This window comes from Vidua macroura, chromosome 28, assembly GCF_024509145.1.
Source record: "Vidua macroura isolate BioBank_ID:100142 chromosome 28, ASM2450914v1, whole genome shotgun sequence".
Classification (NCBI taxonomy): domain Eukaryota; kingdom Metazoa; phylum Chordata; class Aves; order Passeriformes; family Viduidae; genus Vidua; species Vidua macroura.
The window spans coordinates 2,426,892-2,441,148 of record NC_071598.1 but is presented as its reverse complement, the minus strand read 5'-3'; the positions used below and the strand labels follow the sequence as shown (position 1 = coordinate 2,441,148).

At 47.5% G+C, this 14,257-nt stretch overlaps 1 protein-coding gene across 4 annotated transcripts in view; it reads right to left on the bottom strand.

The window, feature by feature from the left end:
• The window catches only part of DOCK5 (dedicator of cytokinesis 5), a 60,414-nt gene extending 46,722 nt beyond the window's left edge, over positions 1-13,692 (bottom strand). For all 4 annotated transcript variants that reach the window (XM_054000632.1, XM_054000628.1, XM_054000630.1 and 1 more), the window contains exons 1-9: positions 13,627-13,692; positions 7,883-7,923; positions 6,970-7,025; positions 6,095-6,191; positions 3,121-3,269; positions 2,261-2,396; positions 1,944-2,101; positions 1,221-1,302; positions 666-795 (exon numbers count right to left, since the gene is read on the bottom strand). In XM_054000632.1, coding sequence (XP_053856607.1) covers positions 666-795; positions 1,221-1,302; positions 1,944-2,101; positions 2,261-2,396; positions 3,121-3,269; positions 6,095-6,191; positions 6,970-7,025; positions 7,883-7,923; positions 13,627-13,636 — 859 coding nt within the window. In that variant the 5' untranslated portion in view covers positions 13,637-13,692. The remainder of the gene's footprint in view (positions 1-665; positions 796-1,220; positions 1,303-1,943; positions 2,102-2,260; positions 2,397-3,120; positions 3,270-6,094; positions 6,192-6,969; positions 7,026-7,882; positions 7,924-13,626) is intronic.
• Between the last annotated feature and the right edge of the window lie 565 nt (positions 13,693-14,257).

Here is a 14,257-nt window from a genome sequence, read left to right as displayed (position 1 = left end):
CTGGCCACGGCAGGGGTGGAACTGGACGGGATTTAAAGTTATTTCCAACCCCAAGAAATCTGGGATTCTGTGCCAGCAATGGAGGGTATCACTCTCATTTTATCTTTTAAAAGCACATTTACATTGATGTGCATGTCAGTACCCACAGCAGTCATGTGAATATACTGAATACACTCTGATAAAATACTCTTACAAAATACACTCTCTGAGAAAAACCAGGGGTGACTGGGGCACTTCAAGGCAAAGAAATTCCACTCATATTCAAATGCTCTTTGGAAATTGATTTCCAGCGAGGATTTCAAGCAATCCCCTTCACAAGAAATCCCAGGAATAAAATAAGAATTGGTTCACCTAGGCTTCTTTAAAACCTCCAGCTGTATCCCACGAGTCCTGAGGAGCAAATCCCACTCTGATAAGGCCCTGGTAAGTCTGCTGCAGCCTGGCAGCTGTTATCTTTGCGGGAGGTGACCAAAGTGAGCAGTGACAGTGTTTGCTCTCCAGCTACCACCTTCATGAAAGGTCTCATGGGGACAGTTTATCTGCTGTGGGGCAGAGATGCTGGCCCTGGCAGCTGCCAGGCTGTGCTGGCACTTCCAGCACGCAGTTCCCAGTCCCCCCACGGGTTTAGTGGGCCGTGCTGGTGTCCCCAGGGGGGCAGTGCCCACCTGCCACGCCGAAGGGCCTGCGGAGCCCGCAGGTGTGCTTCTTGCCATCCTTCAGCTCCATGTGCCCCACCCGCACGATCTGGCACACCAGGCTGATCCTGGGCCTGATCAGGTCAGAGCTGCTCAAGTCCTAAAAAGAGAGTTCACATCACGCTCCATCAATGTCCTTTCTGAGTGGAAAAGAAGACAGAAGGAGAGTGGGAGGGACGGGTTTTGTTGGGTTCCACACAGGTAAAAATTGTGGCCTTCTGGATCTGGAGGGAGACCACGAGGGGGATGGAGATATTTATAGTGCCAGGACACTGGGAATGGCTTCCCACTGGCAGAGGGCAGGGACAGACGGGATACTGGGGAGAAATCCTTCCCTGGCAGGGTTGGGGGCACTGGGCTGGAATTCCCAGAGCAGCTGTGGCTGCCCCTGGATCCCTGTAAGTGTCCCAGGCCAGGCTGGAGCAGCCTGGGACAGTGGGAGGTGTCCCTGCCATGGCAGGGGGGGCACTGGGTGGTATTCAGGTCCCTCCCAACCCAACCTGTTCTGGGATTCTCTGAACTTACAGTAAACACTGCTTGGAGGTTGTTCAGTTTCTCAATTTCTTTAGGCATCCCATTGCTGCCCCAGCGAACCAGGTAATTTTCACTGCAAAGAAAGGGAGAAAAAGTAAATTTTAACAAATGACAAATGACATCTTCATTTCCTGGCAAAAGCCCAACAGCACTTTGATCTTTTAGGAATATTTGACCAATCTTTTATCCCAAAATGCCTCTGAAGTGACTCACTTATGGAGGCAGATGGGGTGAGCCCTGGCAACTGCTTCCCTGGACAATTCCCACTGCATGGCCACACCTGATAACTGCAGTGATGGACACAGAGTGTTCCTGACACAGAACTGCCTCCCTGATAAAGCTCCTCATACCCTCCCCAGCTTTTCAGATGTGAACTGGCACTGACTGGACAGCAAACATCATTTAAATCCATGATTTACCAGGAAACAATTAATAAAATGCTTAACCAAGGCTTGCAGCCACAGCAGGGAAAATTAAGAATATAAAAAGTCAATGTGGGATCAAAGCAATACCCAGCTTTAGGAGGGAGAGCGCCTGGACTTCCTATCTCTCTGAAATTCATTCCAAAGTAATTGGAATTAATTTTCCCCCACTGGGGCAGCAACCAACAGAACTGGAAAACATCTGCTGGATTTCCCTTTCCAACCTGCTGACTTCTATGAATGATCACCCTGATGACCACATTGCTTAAGAATTTCCAAAAAAAGCCCCTACCTGATGAATTTGGAGAGGTCAGGGTCATAGAGGCTCATCAGCAGCTCTGCATCTTCCCCAATGTTGCAGACAAAGTTCTTGAAGTTCACGTAGAGGCTGTAGGTGTGCGTGGAGTTGAATATTGGCTGTCCCCGGAGGTCCAAACTCTGCTGCAGGGACTGCAAAGAATTCCATATTTCCATTAAATTTTATATTTCCATGACAAACAAACACAGGAGAATTTAGTTCTGCTGCCAAAGGAGCACAACATTAAGAGGAATATAAAAACACAGCGGGCACAGTGACTGAAGAGGGCAAACCAGGGACACCAGAGGTACCTTCTCCTCCTGGATCCTCTCGTCAATCCTTTTGGATGCAGTTTCATGGGCCTTGAAGAGGGAGATTGTGCTGGTCTCATCTGGGTCCAGGATGTTCCCATTGTCATCTCGGACAACCAGGTCCAGACCCAGGATCCTGAACAGCCCCAGGAGACAAAAAAAAAAAGAGCCAGAATGTGGGAGAAGCAAAGATCAAATCACTGCCCAGGCTGCCAGTGCCCAATCCTTGGAATAGCCTCACTCACTGCTGGTTTTCCTGCCTCAAAAAACTCCTCCCTCCCATTTTCCCATTAAAGGGGGAAGGAATTATTCAGGTAACTCAATCCTAAGGTGACACCTCCCTTATTCCTGCTTAAATGGCTTTGTTTCAAAGGTGGATGAGTATCTACCAAGCTCACAGATTGCAGCTGATTGTTACTCTTTGCCATAAGCTTCTTAATTCACTTGCTGGACCTGAATCACAGCTGGCAGGCAGACAAATGAGACCTGGAGACTGCAAACCACTGAGGGCTGGGGAATCCTGCCCTGTCTATGGAATCCTGCCCCTCAGCTGCTGATAAAGCAGAGCATTTCCCCACCAGCATCCAAACCCAGGCACACACTGTGCTCCAAGGGAAAGGCCACCCCGTGCCAGGATTTGTGCAGAATTAAGAGAGGAGAATTCCTGCCAAGGCACAGAGATCTGTGGCACATCAAGAACCAATGCTCCATGTCCACCTGCCAGGTGGCCATGTTGTCACAGGGACTCAAAGCTGTCATTTCACCTAATTTCAGCCTAATTCAGTGCCTGGTTTTGCATTAAGAGCCCTCCCTGGGGTTTGGGAGCCTCCTCTGCCCTCCAGGTGGAGTTTGGAGCTCACCTGTTGCCATAGTCAATCTTGGCAGTGACTTTTTTCTTGAGCTCAGCCAGTTCATCCTTGGGCAGGGTCCCGGAGAGGATTTGGGATCTCCACTCTATCAGGCTGTAGGTGAGCTGCTGGACATGCCTGAACTGTGTGGTTTTGTTGTTCTGAGGCAAAAAAAAAAAGAGCAATTTTAATCAAGAAAAACCTGGAAACCTTAGCTCAGCAGCCCTTCTGAAATGTGTGCAGCTGCAGAGCCACACAAGTTTTATTTAACTAAAAATACCTGGCACTTTGTGACACACAAGATCAGTAAATTCTGCAGCACTTGGCACTGCCAAGGTTTAAGTGCCTTTAAGATCTTTAAGTGTCTTTAAGGGCTTCACCTTTCCCTAGGACATTATTTCAGAAAAACCTCACCCACTAAAAATAGACCTCTGGTGATTTCCAGCACTTCCAGACTGCTCTGATGGAGGCTTTGTATAAAAGGGACAGAGGAATTATGTTAAAGGACCATAACTGAACAAGGACACTGAAAAAAACCCTGCCTGGTGAGGAGTCCCCTCCTGCCATTCCTTCAGTTATCATCTCTAATTAATGAAAACACTTCCCATGCCCTTTACTGGTTCCACCCTCATAAAATCAGTCCCATCCCCACACCTTGCTCCTGCACCTCCAAGCTCCACGGCTGTAATTAAACATGGATATGTGGAAACCCACCCTGTTTGTGGCAGTATGTGCTCAGATAAGTAAATAAGCTTTTACAAGTGTCAGGGAAGACATTTAACCCATTGAAAAGGGAGCCCAGGCTTCACTCTCTCTCTGCCACCTCAGTGGGGCAGTTCCTGGGAGGATTCTGACTCTTTTCACAGGGAAGTCCCACAAATTTGAGTTACTGGGACAGTGATGAGGTTATTCATCTCCAAAGGAGAAATTTAAGTGTAAATCAGGGCCTGGTTTTGCATTAGGAGCCTTCCCTGGGGTGAGATCCCAAAGCCCAGGAGGTTGGTTTGGGTCCCATCTCCCCCTCAGCCAGTGCCACCTTCTGGTGCTCACTAGGGGCTGGAGCTCTTAATGGTGAGCTACAAACCCCCCTGCTCCCACACAGCACAAAGAGAACCTAATTGCAATTATCTCCCATTCTCATCTCTGCAATGAACAGGAATGATATCAACAACTCACATTTCCCTCAAATTTAAAGGTATGAAAACAATCCTCCCTTTGATTTGGGTGAACACCAAGGTGCTGATGGGGGCTGCTTGAGTTTTGAGCTCTATGGAAAGGATATTTGAGATATATTTCATAAACAAAAAACCCCCATGTTCTTGTATAAAAAAGCTTGCTAAGAAAAGGCAATTTGTGTGAATTTTCAAAGCAGACCTCAATTTGACCTGAGTTATCTCCACAGCTAATTCCTATTAATTAAACCAATTAAAAACTCTCCCTATTTTTGTATTATTTTGCAGTGGAGATAAAGCCACTGCTGCAATGAAACCCACAGAAATTAAAGAAGTGAAATTAAATGCTGCCAAAATAAAAAATCCCGTCATGTTTCCTTTTTCTCCTCAAATGCCTCCTTCCTCCTTTAGCTTTTTAAAAAATTCTTTTACTACACACTGCAGGGAAAATAAAATAAACTCAAATCCATTTTAAACCACAACATTTTCCAAACCTATTTTAAGACTTATAGTGGTTAAGCACAGGAACATGAAAGATTTCTGCTTGTTAAAAAAACAGATTCTGAGGCTGGGATCTGAAAGTTATTCAGAAATAAATATGCCAGGAACAAAACTCTCTTTTCACACAGTAATACCATCACGTAGAGCTTCTCATTAAATTGAGAGGGTGGAACAAATTCTTGTGGTTTCGTGGCACACAAACACGAACTTATTTGTGGCCTGGTGAAATTTCCAGTAGGAAAACTTGCTCTGGGTGCACTGGGTGATTAGAGCTCATTTAAACTCACTCCCTCTTCTTAATTAAAGTATTGGAGCACATTTTGGCAGACTGAACTCATTACTGCTCAGAGAAAAATCAAGTTTGACTCCTTAATGTGCCTTTAAATAAAGGAACTCACTGTGGACTCATTTCTTTGGGTGAGAAGCAGCTGCTGCAGGACAGTCCCCAAAGCCTGGCAGTGACAGGCTTGTGACACTGCTGAGGGGACTCTGTGCCCAGGGATTTAGGACAGGAGAGCTCCTTCCCCACCAGACATGGGAGGCCTTGGAGCAGCCAAGGAATTCCTTCTGTGGGGCAGCTGCTGCTGGGACAGGGACAGGAGCCAGGGAACAGCTGGGGCTGGGCCAGGGCAGGTCAGGCTGGAGCTCAGGGAAAGGTTCTTCCCCAGAGGGTGCTGGCACTGCCCAGGCTCCCCAGGGAATGGGCAAGGCCCCGAGGCTGCCAGAGCTCCAGGAGTGCTGGACAGCGCTCCAGGGATGCACAGGGCGGGATTTTGGGGTGTCTATGCAGGGACAGGAGCTGGATCAGTGATCCCTTCCAGCTCAGGACATTCCATGATGTTTTTGACAAGTCACATCTGCCCCCCACAACACATCCCTGACTCTGTCCCTTTGTCCCTGGTTCCCAGGGGCGCTCTGGGTGGGGATCAGCCAGTCCATGGAATTCCTACAACATTCCCACCCCAGCAGAGCTCACCCCTGCCCAGAGCTGTGTCCAAACTCCAGATTTGTGCCCAGCTGGGTTTTCCTGCCCTCGTGCAGGGCTGGCACAGGACAGGCAAAGCAGGGCCTGGATTTCCCAGGTGAGCTGTGCCTCCCAGCCAGCCCAGACACAGTGACAGTGTGACCTGTGCCAGGCCCTGCTGGCAGGGCAGTGTCACAGACAGTGTCACCCTCCCTCTGTCAGACCCCACATCTGACAGCAGAGCACTCTGAGCCCCCTTTTCATCCCTCAGTCTGCCCCAGGCAGAGGCACGGAGCGCCCTGCAGAGCCCAGGCTCAGCTCAGACACACAGCAGCCCCTGAGAACTCACCACGTACAGCTTGTGCCAGATCACTGCCCACTCCCGCAGCGTGGACGTGAGCTCCTGGCCCAGGGGCAGCTCGCTGGGAATCACTGTCTCATGTTGCCTGCAGAGAGAAGGGAGACCATTGGAGAAAGGTTTCACACTCAGGGTTAAAACCTATTGGAAAACACCCTTTTTTGATAAATGTAAAAATGGAAATGCCAGAGGAGTTGGTTTTCACACAATTCACTCACACATGATGTCAAGACCCTTCAGCTGTTCTCAACACACACATCCACATTCATCATCCATTTTTCATGCAAAATGCTTCAAGCTCCTTTCGCTCCTCTTATTCCCAGTGGATCCATTCCAAACCCAGGATAAAGAGACAGAAATTAAGTTTGGACGAATCCCCACTTGCAATGGTAACAGTTACTTGAAAATAAGAGTTTAAAAAAAAGTGTTTTATAAAGTTCCTTCCTTTGCAGCCGCTGTTTTGCTCTCACTTAACGAGCACAGACCCAAGGAATCCAAGGAGGAGTCATTTCCTCCAGTGTTTTCCAAGACAGGAAGGAATCCATGCTCCTGCTGGGCCCTTGGCTGCCAGCAGGAGTCTGTTATGACTTGCAGGAGTCCCCAGAGGAGCTGGATGGGGCCGGACTGACCCTCCCCACTACTGACTTGTCCAGCAGAGCTTCCTTAATTCTGCAAATCATCTCCTGCTGCCCCTGCTCCCGACTGCTCTGCTGTGTCAGTGCTCTGGAAAATGGAATCATGCAGTGCTAGTCCAGCACAGGAGGTGCACCCTGTTTGTGACAGCCACAGCTATTTAAATTGGTTCTTTTTGGGTTTAAATGGAATGAAATTCCCTGGGTTTTGCTGCCAAAGAAGTGCCAACCTACCCCCGGTCCTTCACGATGGCCTCTTTTAAATGGATGTAAGTTTCTGGGAAAATGCCCTAAAAATAGAGAGAGAAATTAAATAAATCAATCCTACTGTGGAATAGGATGTGACAAGAAGATATTTAACAAAAAACAGGGGAAAGGAGTAAGAAATGTCCCAGCATGCCAGGAAAAAAGGAAAGGGAGGAGCAACAGGTTCCATATTGGCAACTCAGAATCTGATTCCTTGTTTTACTCTACTGAACCTAATCTTCCTGCAGGAAAATTATCAGTCATTGCCATGAAATATTCCTGGAGTCCTCTGTCAGGCTACCCTGTGCTCCCTAGAAAAGCTCCCACCGCCAGCACCTGCAGAAATTCCCCAATTTTTGTTGTTACAGAGGAACCTCCTGGAAATGCTGGAATCCTTTTCTGTTCCCTTTTCTCTCCTCTTCACCCCTAAAACCAGATGCTGTGGGGGATGTTACCACAGGAGAGGTGCCAGCATTCCTGGGGGAACCTGGATTTCCAGGCAGCTTCCAGCCCAAGCTCCAGCAGCTTGGCTGAGAGCCAGGGATGTGTAATTTGTGGAGTATTTTCCAGTCCAAACTCTGATATTCCCATTACACAGAATTAATGCTGGATGTGCACAGGTCCCAGAGCATCATGATAAAGCAATAACCTCCTGTATGGAGATGGGAACAGGTAATTCTGGAAGTTCCAACTGCATTCCTCATGCTTCCAGTGGAGGAATTCCCAACACATGGCTCTGAACTTTCAGCTCAAGGTCATTGATTTCTGTCACTGAGGACAGGACACCGTGGCCAGGAGTCCTGCCTGAGGTTAAGACAAGAAATACAGGAGTTTTCAGCACCAGATGGGGTCTAGCAAAGTGTGAAATTAAAATGGGAGTCACCCAAAAGTGAGGTTGTACCTTCTTGGATTTATTCCGGAGCGTGTATCCTCGGTACCAGCCTGGCAAAGCAAACACAGATATTTGTATTGAATTATTTCCTGTCGGCAGCAATTAAATACAAATTGTGATTCTCACCACCTTTCTACAACACCAATTTATTGATCTTCTCATTTGGGATCCACTCCTGGGAAGACACCTCTGTTTGTAGGAGCTGAGCTCCCTGCCCTGGCACAAATCCTGTTTATCAATCCTACCTTGGTAAGATCTAAAAACTATAAAACAGAAGCAATAATTGTGCTGCCCAGGCCTCAGGAGCAAATGTCTGAGAGAACATTTCTCTTCTCTTTGGCACTTGGGTTTTCATCAGGATTTCCAAGCAATGGGTTGGGTTGGGAGGGACATTAAAGCCCCTCCAAGGAGATTACGTCCAGCTGAGTGGCAGCATCAAGAAGGCAAAGGGGTTTAAGGGACTAATCAGGAAAAGAAGAGAGGAGGGGAGGCTGGTTTCTCAGGGTTTGTTTTTGAATTTTTTTTGGTGTTTTTATTGTTGGTCCCCCCCATATTCCTGAATTTATCTAAGAAGGTTCCATAAAGAACCATGGATCTGACACTCCTCAACCATAAAGTAGAGCTTAGAATGGTTTAATTTGTATTTTACTGAGTATTTTTATGTGCATGTGGTTGAATTTCTATTTATTTATTTTCTGAAGTGCAGTTTTGTGCCCTTTCTCCAGCAATGGGGAGGTACCTCCACCTCAAAAACTCCAATACTCCAGTAATGAGTTCAGAGGAAAGAAGAAATTCCTTTTCTTTCCATAGGAGGAAAACAAGATTATCCATTGCTCATGGAGCCATGGATGAGGTCCTGGATTAGGGATGAGAAGATTTAGGTTCTATTTTTATCTAAGTTGTCATTGATTGAAGGGAAAGCACAAATTACTCAGGGTGGGAGACAGAGCTCATGGAATTTACCAGGAGGGATTTTGATCCCATTTAACACGTTCAGCCCTTTGACAGCACAACTTCCCCCTATTTCAAAGGGCCCCTTGGCCTTCCCCCCATTCCTGTAAAATATTTTGCAATCATTGCACAAAAGCACGTTGGGTCTGATTGTGCAAAGTTGTTTCTGCAAGCACCTCGTGCAACTTCTGTCGGAATTCTGCTCCCACCTTCAATAACTTCATCCATCACTTTAACAGGAACATCAATCTGTGGGAAGGGATCAATTAATTACACGATTTCTTCTTAAAGAAACCCCCAAAATCTGCTTAAATCTTCAGAGAAATAAGACTGTTTAAGTGTTTGAGTGTTTTCCCCAAGCAGAGATGGGCTAAAAATGGAGAAAGGTTTTGCAGTTGATGATGACATGGAAAATTTCAGCTGCTCCAACACTCAGACTGAAATATGAGTGAAAACAAAAATATAAGCAGACTTGCAAAGAAATTACTCAAAGTTTGAGGTTGTTGTTTTGTTGGGGTCATTTTAATTGATCAAATCCTCAATTTTACCCTTCACCAAGTGGATTTTATGCAGTATGGAAAAGAAAAATCTAAGGACAACACTCCAGTGATGATCAAGTTCTCCCCAGTGATGCAAGGCCAGGTCACGTGTGGGACCACAAGGTCCCTGTTCCTCCTCCTGCGGGGCCTGTCCTGTCCCACAGCTCTCAGGGCATTGCTTCACCCTCCACAGGGGTGACTGAAACCAGGAACAAATTCAAGGTAAACTTCTTGTCAGCAGGAACAGAACCTGCCAGGGGTCACAGTATGTGAGCACACATTCCTTCCACCCACAGCTCCCCTGAAATCCTACAGTTAACAATAATAATGATAAATCCTGCAGACTGGGAGAGATTCCCCTCAACAGCAAAGTGTCCTCCCAGCTCCCTGCTCAAGGACAGACTCTCTGCACTGGAGCAGCCTCCAAAGTGCTGGGGGCAGCAGGTTTCCCTCCTTTTCCTGGATTCTGCAGCACGTGCAGAGCGCTGAACCCTTGGCAGGCAGGAGGAGCACGCGCTGCGTGTCTTCTTCTCAGGGGAAGGAGAAATCTTGCACAAAGAGCTCGTGCCCTTCTGCAGGCAGAGACACGAGGGGAAAATAAAACCTTGCTCTGCAGAGTGGGACCTGAACTAACAACCCTGGGCTCTGCAGTGGGTTTGGCTGTATTTGTGTAAAAGGGAAAGGGATCCAAGAAAAGAGATCTGAGAGCTCTCAGGTGTCCTACACAGATTGTTACTGGCACACAGAAGCATCCCTGGAAGTGTTTCCATCCCTGGAAGGGTCCAAGGCCAGCTTGGAGCAACCTGGGATAGTGGAAGATGTCCCTGCCCATGGCAGGGGGTGTGACAGGATGATTTTAATGTCCCTTCCAACCCAAACCATTCAATGACTCAATGGACATCAGCTTGTACTGGAAATATCTGGAACCTTCAGTTCACACTGCTCAGCCTGTGGTTTTCCTCTGACGTCCTTCCCTATGCCCTTTGTCCAAGCTGGAGCTGAATTTGCAGGGATATCACCCCCTGATGAATCCCTGGCACAGGGGAGCTGCAGGTCAGAAAAATGAATCAATCACCCCCTGTGTTATCCCCCTTGTGTGATCCCTCCTGTGTTATCCACCCTTGTGTTATCACCTGTGTGTTATCCACCCCTGTGTGTGACCCCCCTCGTGTTATCACCCCAAGTTACCCCACAGATAACCCCGTGTGATCCCCCCCAAATCTCAGGTGCACTGACCATCCACCCCAGCTGCATCAGCCTGACTTGGAAACTGGGGCTTGGAAAACAAGAGGCAAAGCTTGTTCAGAGCCTCAGCCCCAATCTGGGTGGGATTTTGGGGTATCTGTGCAGGGCCAGGGTTGGACTGGATGACCCCTGTGGGTCCCTTACATTCAGGATATGTTGTGATTCCAGCCTTTGCAGTGGTAGCACAACCCAGCAGGGATTTTCCAATTTCAGGAAGTTTCCTGGCACGGTGAGGCAGCACAGGAGCAGCACCTGACTGCAGGGACTGCCCAGAGGGTTTGGGAGCCATGTCAGGAGAGGTTTGTGCAGCCAAGAGCTGCCTCAAAGCACACCCTAAATTCCCTTTTCTGCCTCTGCCTGAGCCCCCAGGGCAGCTCAGCTCTATCAGTGTTGTGTCTGGCAGCCCTGGGAGCAGATAACATTTACTGCAAACACCAAATCCCAGCACACATCCCAGGATCGTCCTTCCCAGCAGGAACATGCCGTGGATCCGCTGGGATCCCTGCAGAGCCAAAACCCCGGAGCACAGAGAGCTCCCACGTGTGCCACCTGGCTGAGGAACCCACTGCTGCTGCCTGCCAACAGCGGGAAAAGCAGGAATGCTCTGGATCAGCGGGATGCAGCAGCCCTGGGGACACGTTGGGAACTCGTGGGACGCGCTCCTGAGCATCCTGAGCTGGGCAGTGACAGCGACACCACCCAGGGGCTGCTGGACCCAGAGCCTCTGGACATCCCCAGAACTCCCCTGAGCTTCCTGAGGAATGTCACTGACAGCCTGTGGAATGCCCTCAGCTATGGGAAAGGCAAGGTGACCCAAAAAGTGACTGCATAGGGCATCTTCCGACCCCAAAAATGACTCCACAGGGCATCTCCCAACCCCAAAAAACATCTACCCGGGGAATCTCCCAGCCCCCAAAAATGCCTTCACAAGGCTTGCTCCTCCCAGCCCCAAAGAATTATTTTATAGGGCTTCTCCCAACCTCCAAAACATGATTTCACAGGGCTTGTCCCAACCCCCAAAAATTATTTCACATATTTCACTATTTCACATATTCATCTATTTCATTATTTCACAGGGCATGTCCCAGACCCCAAAAAAATAACTCCACAGGGCATGTCTCAACCCCCCAAAAAATGACTTCATGGGGAATCTCCCAGCCTCAAAAAATGACTCCACAGGGCATCTCCAGCCTTTCCTCCCACAGAGCCCCCACCCTCGTTCCATGGAAACTTTTCCTAAGTCGAGGCTTGTGTGTCCAGATAAGAGCAGTGATTAGAGGAACAAAACCAGTTTTTATCAGCTCTAGTGGTGAGCAGGCAGCATTAGCATGAAAAGGAGCAGAAAAAGCCTCTTGTGAGAACATCTATCCTCAAAAACAGACCCACAGAGAGCTGGGAGCACAGCTCAGAGCTGATATCCCAAAAAATACATTCGGGAAGACACAAGAAGCTCCTCCCAGGCAGGCAGAATATCGGAATGGGGAGGGTTTGGGGTGAATTTATGGGAAATTAGAGCAGACCCACAGCAGTCACCATCTCTGCATCTTCTCCTGTACACTCACAACTGTCTGGCCTGGATTTCTGGCTGCTCTTTCTGGGAAAAGGGATTTTTGTTGCCCTGCAGGAATTCTGAGGTGCCTCGGCCACAGATTTCTGCTCCCCACTGATGGCTCAGCATATGGGAATAATCACTTTCCCCTCCACACATGAAAACATTCAAGTCTTTCCCAAACTATTCACAGGCAATTTTCTCCTGACAAAGCTCCAAACTGGGAGATTTCGGGCCAAAGAAAAAAAAAGGTGCCATTTATGTACTCATTCCCTATTCATGTCTCTGTTGAACTGATTACAAGAAATAGGGGCTAAACAATGACAAAAAATTTAAAATAGGGAGAAAGAAGTAAAATCCTCCAAATTTTGGGGAGTTCAAGATGCCTCCTCTTTCTAAGGGAGTTTTCCTCCCTCTTCCCTGTGTCTTTTTGCAGAACCAGGTCATAAATCAGTGATTTCCACAGGGTATTTCCCTTTTCCCCCTCTCCCCCACCACGATCACCCGCAGTGGGGTAAAACCACGACGGAATCTGCTGGGATTGGGTGAGGATGGAAAGGGAACAATGGGCCAAGAACAAATTGCTAAAGGAGCAGCTCCCTGTTCCCAGCGCTGATCCTGGGCACGGAATCTTCCTTCAAATCGATGTTGCTTGTGAAAATAATTGGATTTCTATTTTCCCTTTGAGTTTTGGAAAGGGAAGCAGTGACCACAGCATTCCTTAAAATGATTGAATGGCTCTGTTCCATTTGACATCTTTGTCAAAGAGTCAAATTTGACAGGGAGATTTGAAACACTCCAGTGTCATTTAAATCTTCAAAATAAGAATTTTGTTTACCTTGTGGTTTACATTAAGGTATTAGGGAAAATCTCCCAGTGAAGGACTAGGAGAAACAGCCTAAAAAGGGCATGGAAGCTCCACAACTGGAGCATTTTAAGAACATTTAATGCCAGTTTGTGATATTAAGACAACATGAATGACGAACTAATCAGCCCTTCCCCCTCCTTTTCTCTCATCCACTCAGACCAAGAACTAACTCAGGTTAAAAGCTAGGGTTTTTAAAAAATTATTATTCTTATTTTCCAGCAGGATCAGTTCATCCCATGAGCACAGGTGCCCGGCCTGGCCCAAAGAAGAGCCAAATCAAAGAAGTGTGGGGTGAAAACAGCAGTGAACAGCCAGAATTAAATGTTTCCTTCTCTGTTAGTGCTGCCTTGAGATACTGGTGAAACCTTTCCTTGATAAACTCTGCCTGGAACAGCACAGATATGAGAAACCCTCTGCATTTCTGCATTTTAACAGTATTTTAAAAATTAAGAGGCTACAGCAGCCACTACACACCAAATTTGTGCTTTGGGGTGTAAGAGAAGTTGAAAATACAGACCTAAAATTTGAAAAACAATCTTGACTTGTTCCTATTTTCCTTTCAAACCCCATGTGAGCCGCACCTACTGTGGTAAGCACCTACCTTCGTACATCTCCAGGATGTGAACAGTGTCCCCCACCTGCAGGGACAGCTCCACGTCCTGCACGGCCTCGTAGTTGTAGATGGCTGAAAAACGGGGAGAAAAATGAGGGAATTAGCTTTGGGAATGGGCTCTCCAAAGGCAGGGGAGGATTTGGGAAAAGGAATGAAGTGATTGAATCACCCTGGGTATGGAATACACTGGGAAAGGACATCCTGTATCTATTTCCAGATTTTATCATGCAGAAGTATCATTAACAGACAACAAAGGTGGGTTTTTTACCTTCCAGACAGGCCTGGGACACCTTCTGGAGGAGCTGCACGTTCCCACTTTGCCAAAAACCTGAACATAGGTCACCAGCACCTCAGGCACATCAGTTCTGCAATTATCATTTTTCAGTCTTTCTCAGGAGCAACTCCAGCATCAGAAAACATCAGAAATGGGATGTTGTAATAAAACCCACCCCTATTCCAGACTAAAACACTCATTTCCAAACCAAATCACACTTGTTTGCTGCTAAAGGCTTTGCCCAGCCAAGAACCAATTTTAGCACCAAAACTTGGGATTCTGTGCAAATTTAATCCCTCCCAAAGACAAAGTCAAGCTGGATGCTTATGGGATTTCCAGGGGGAA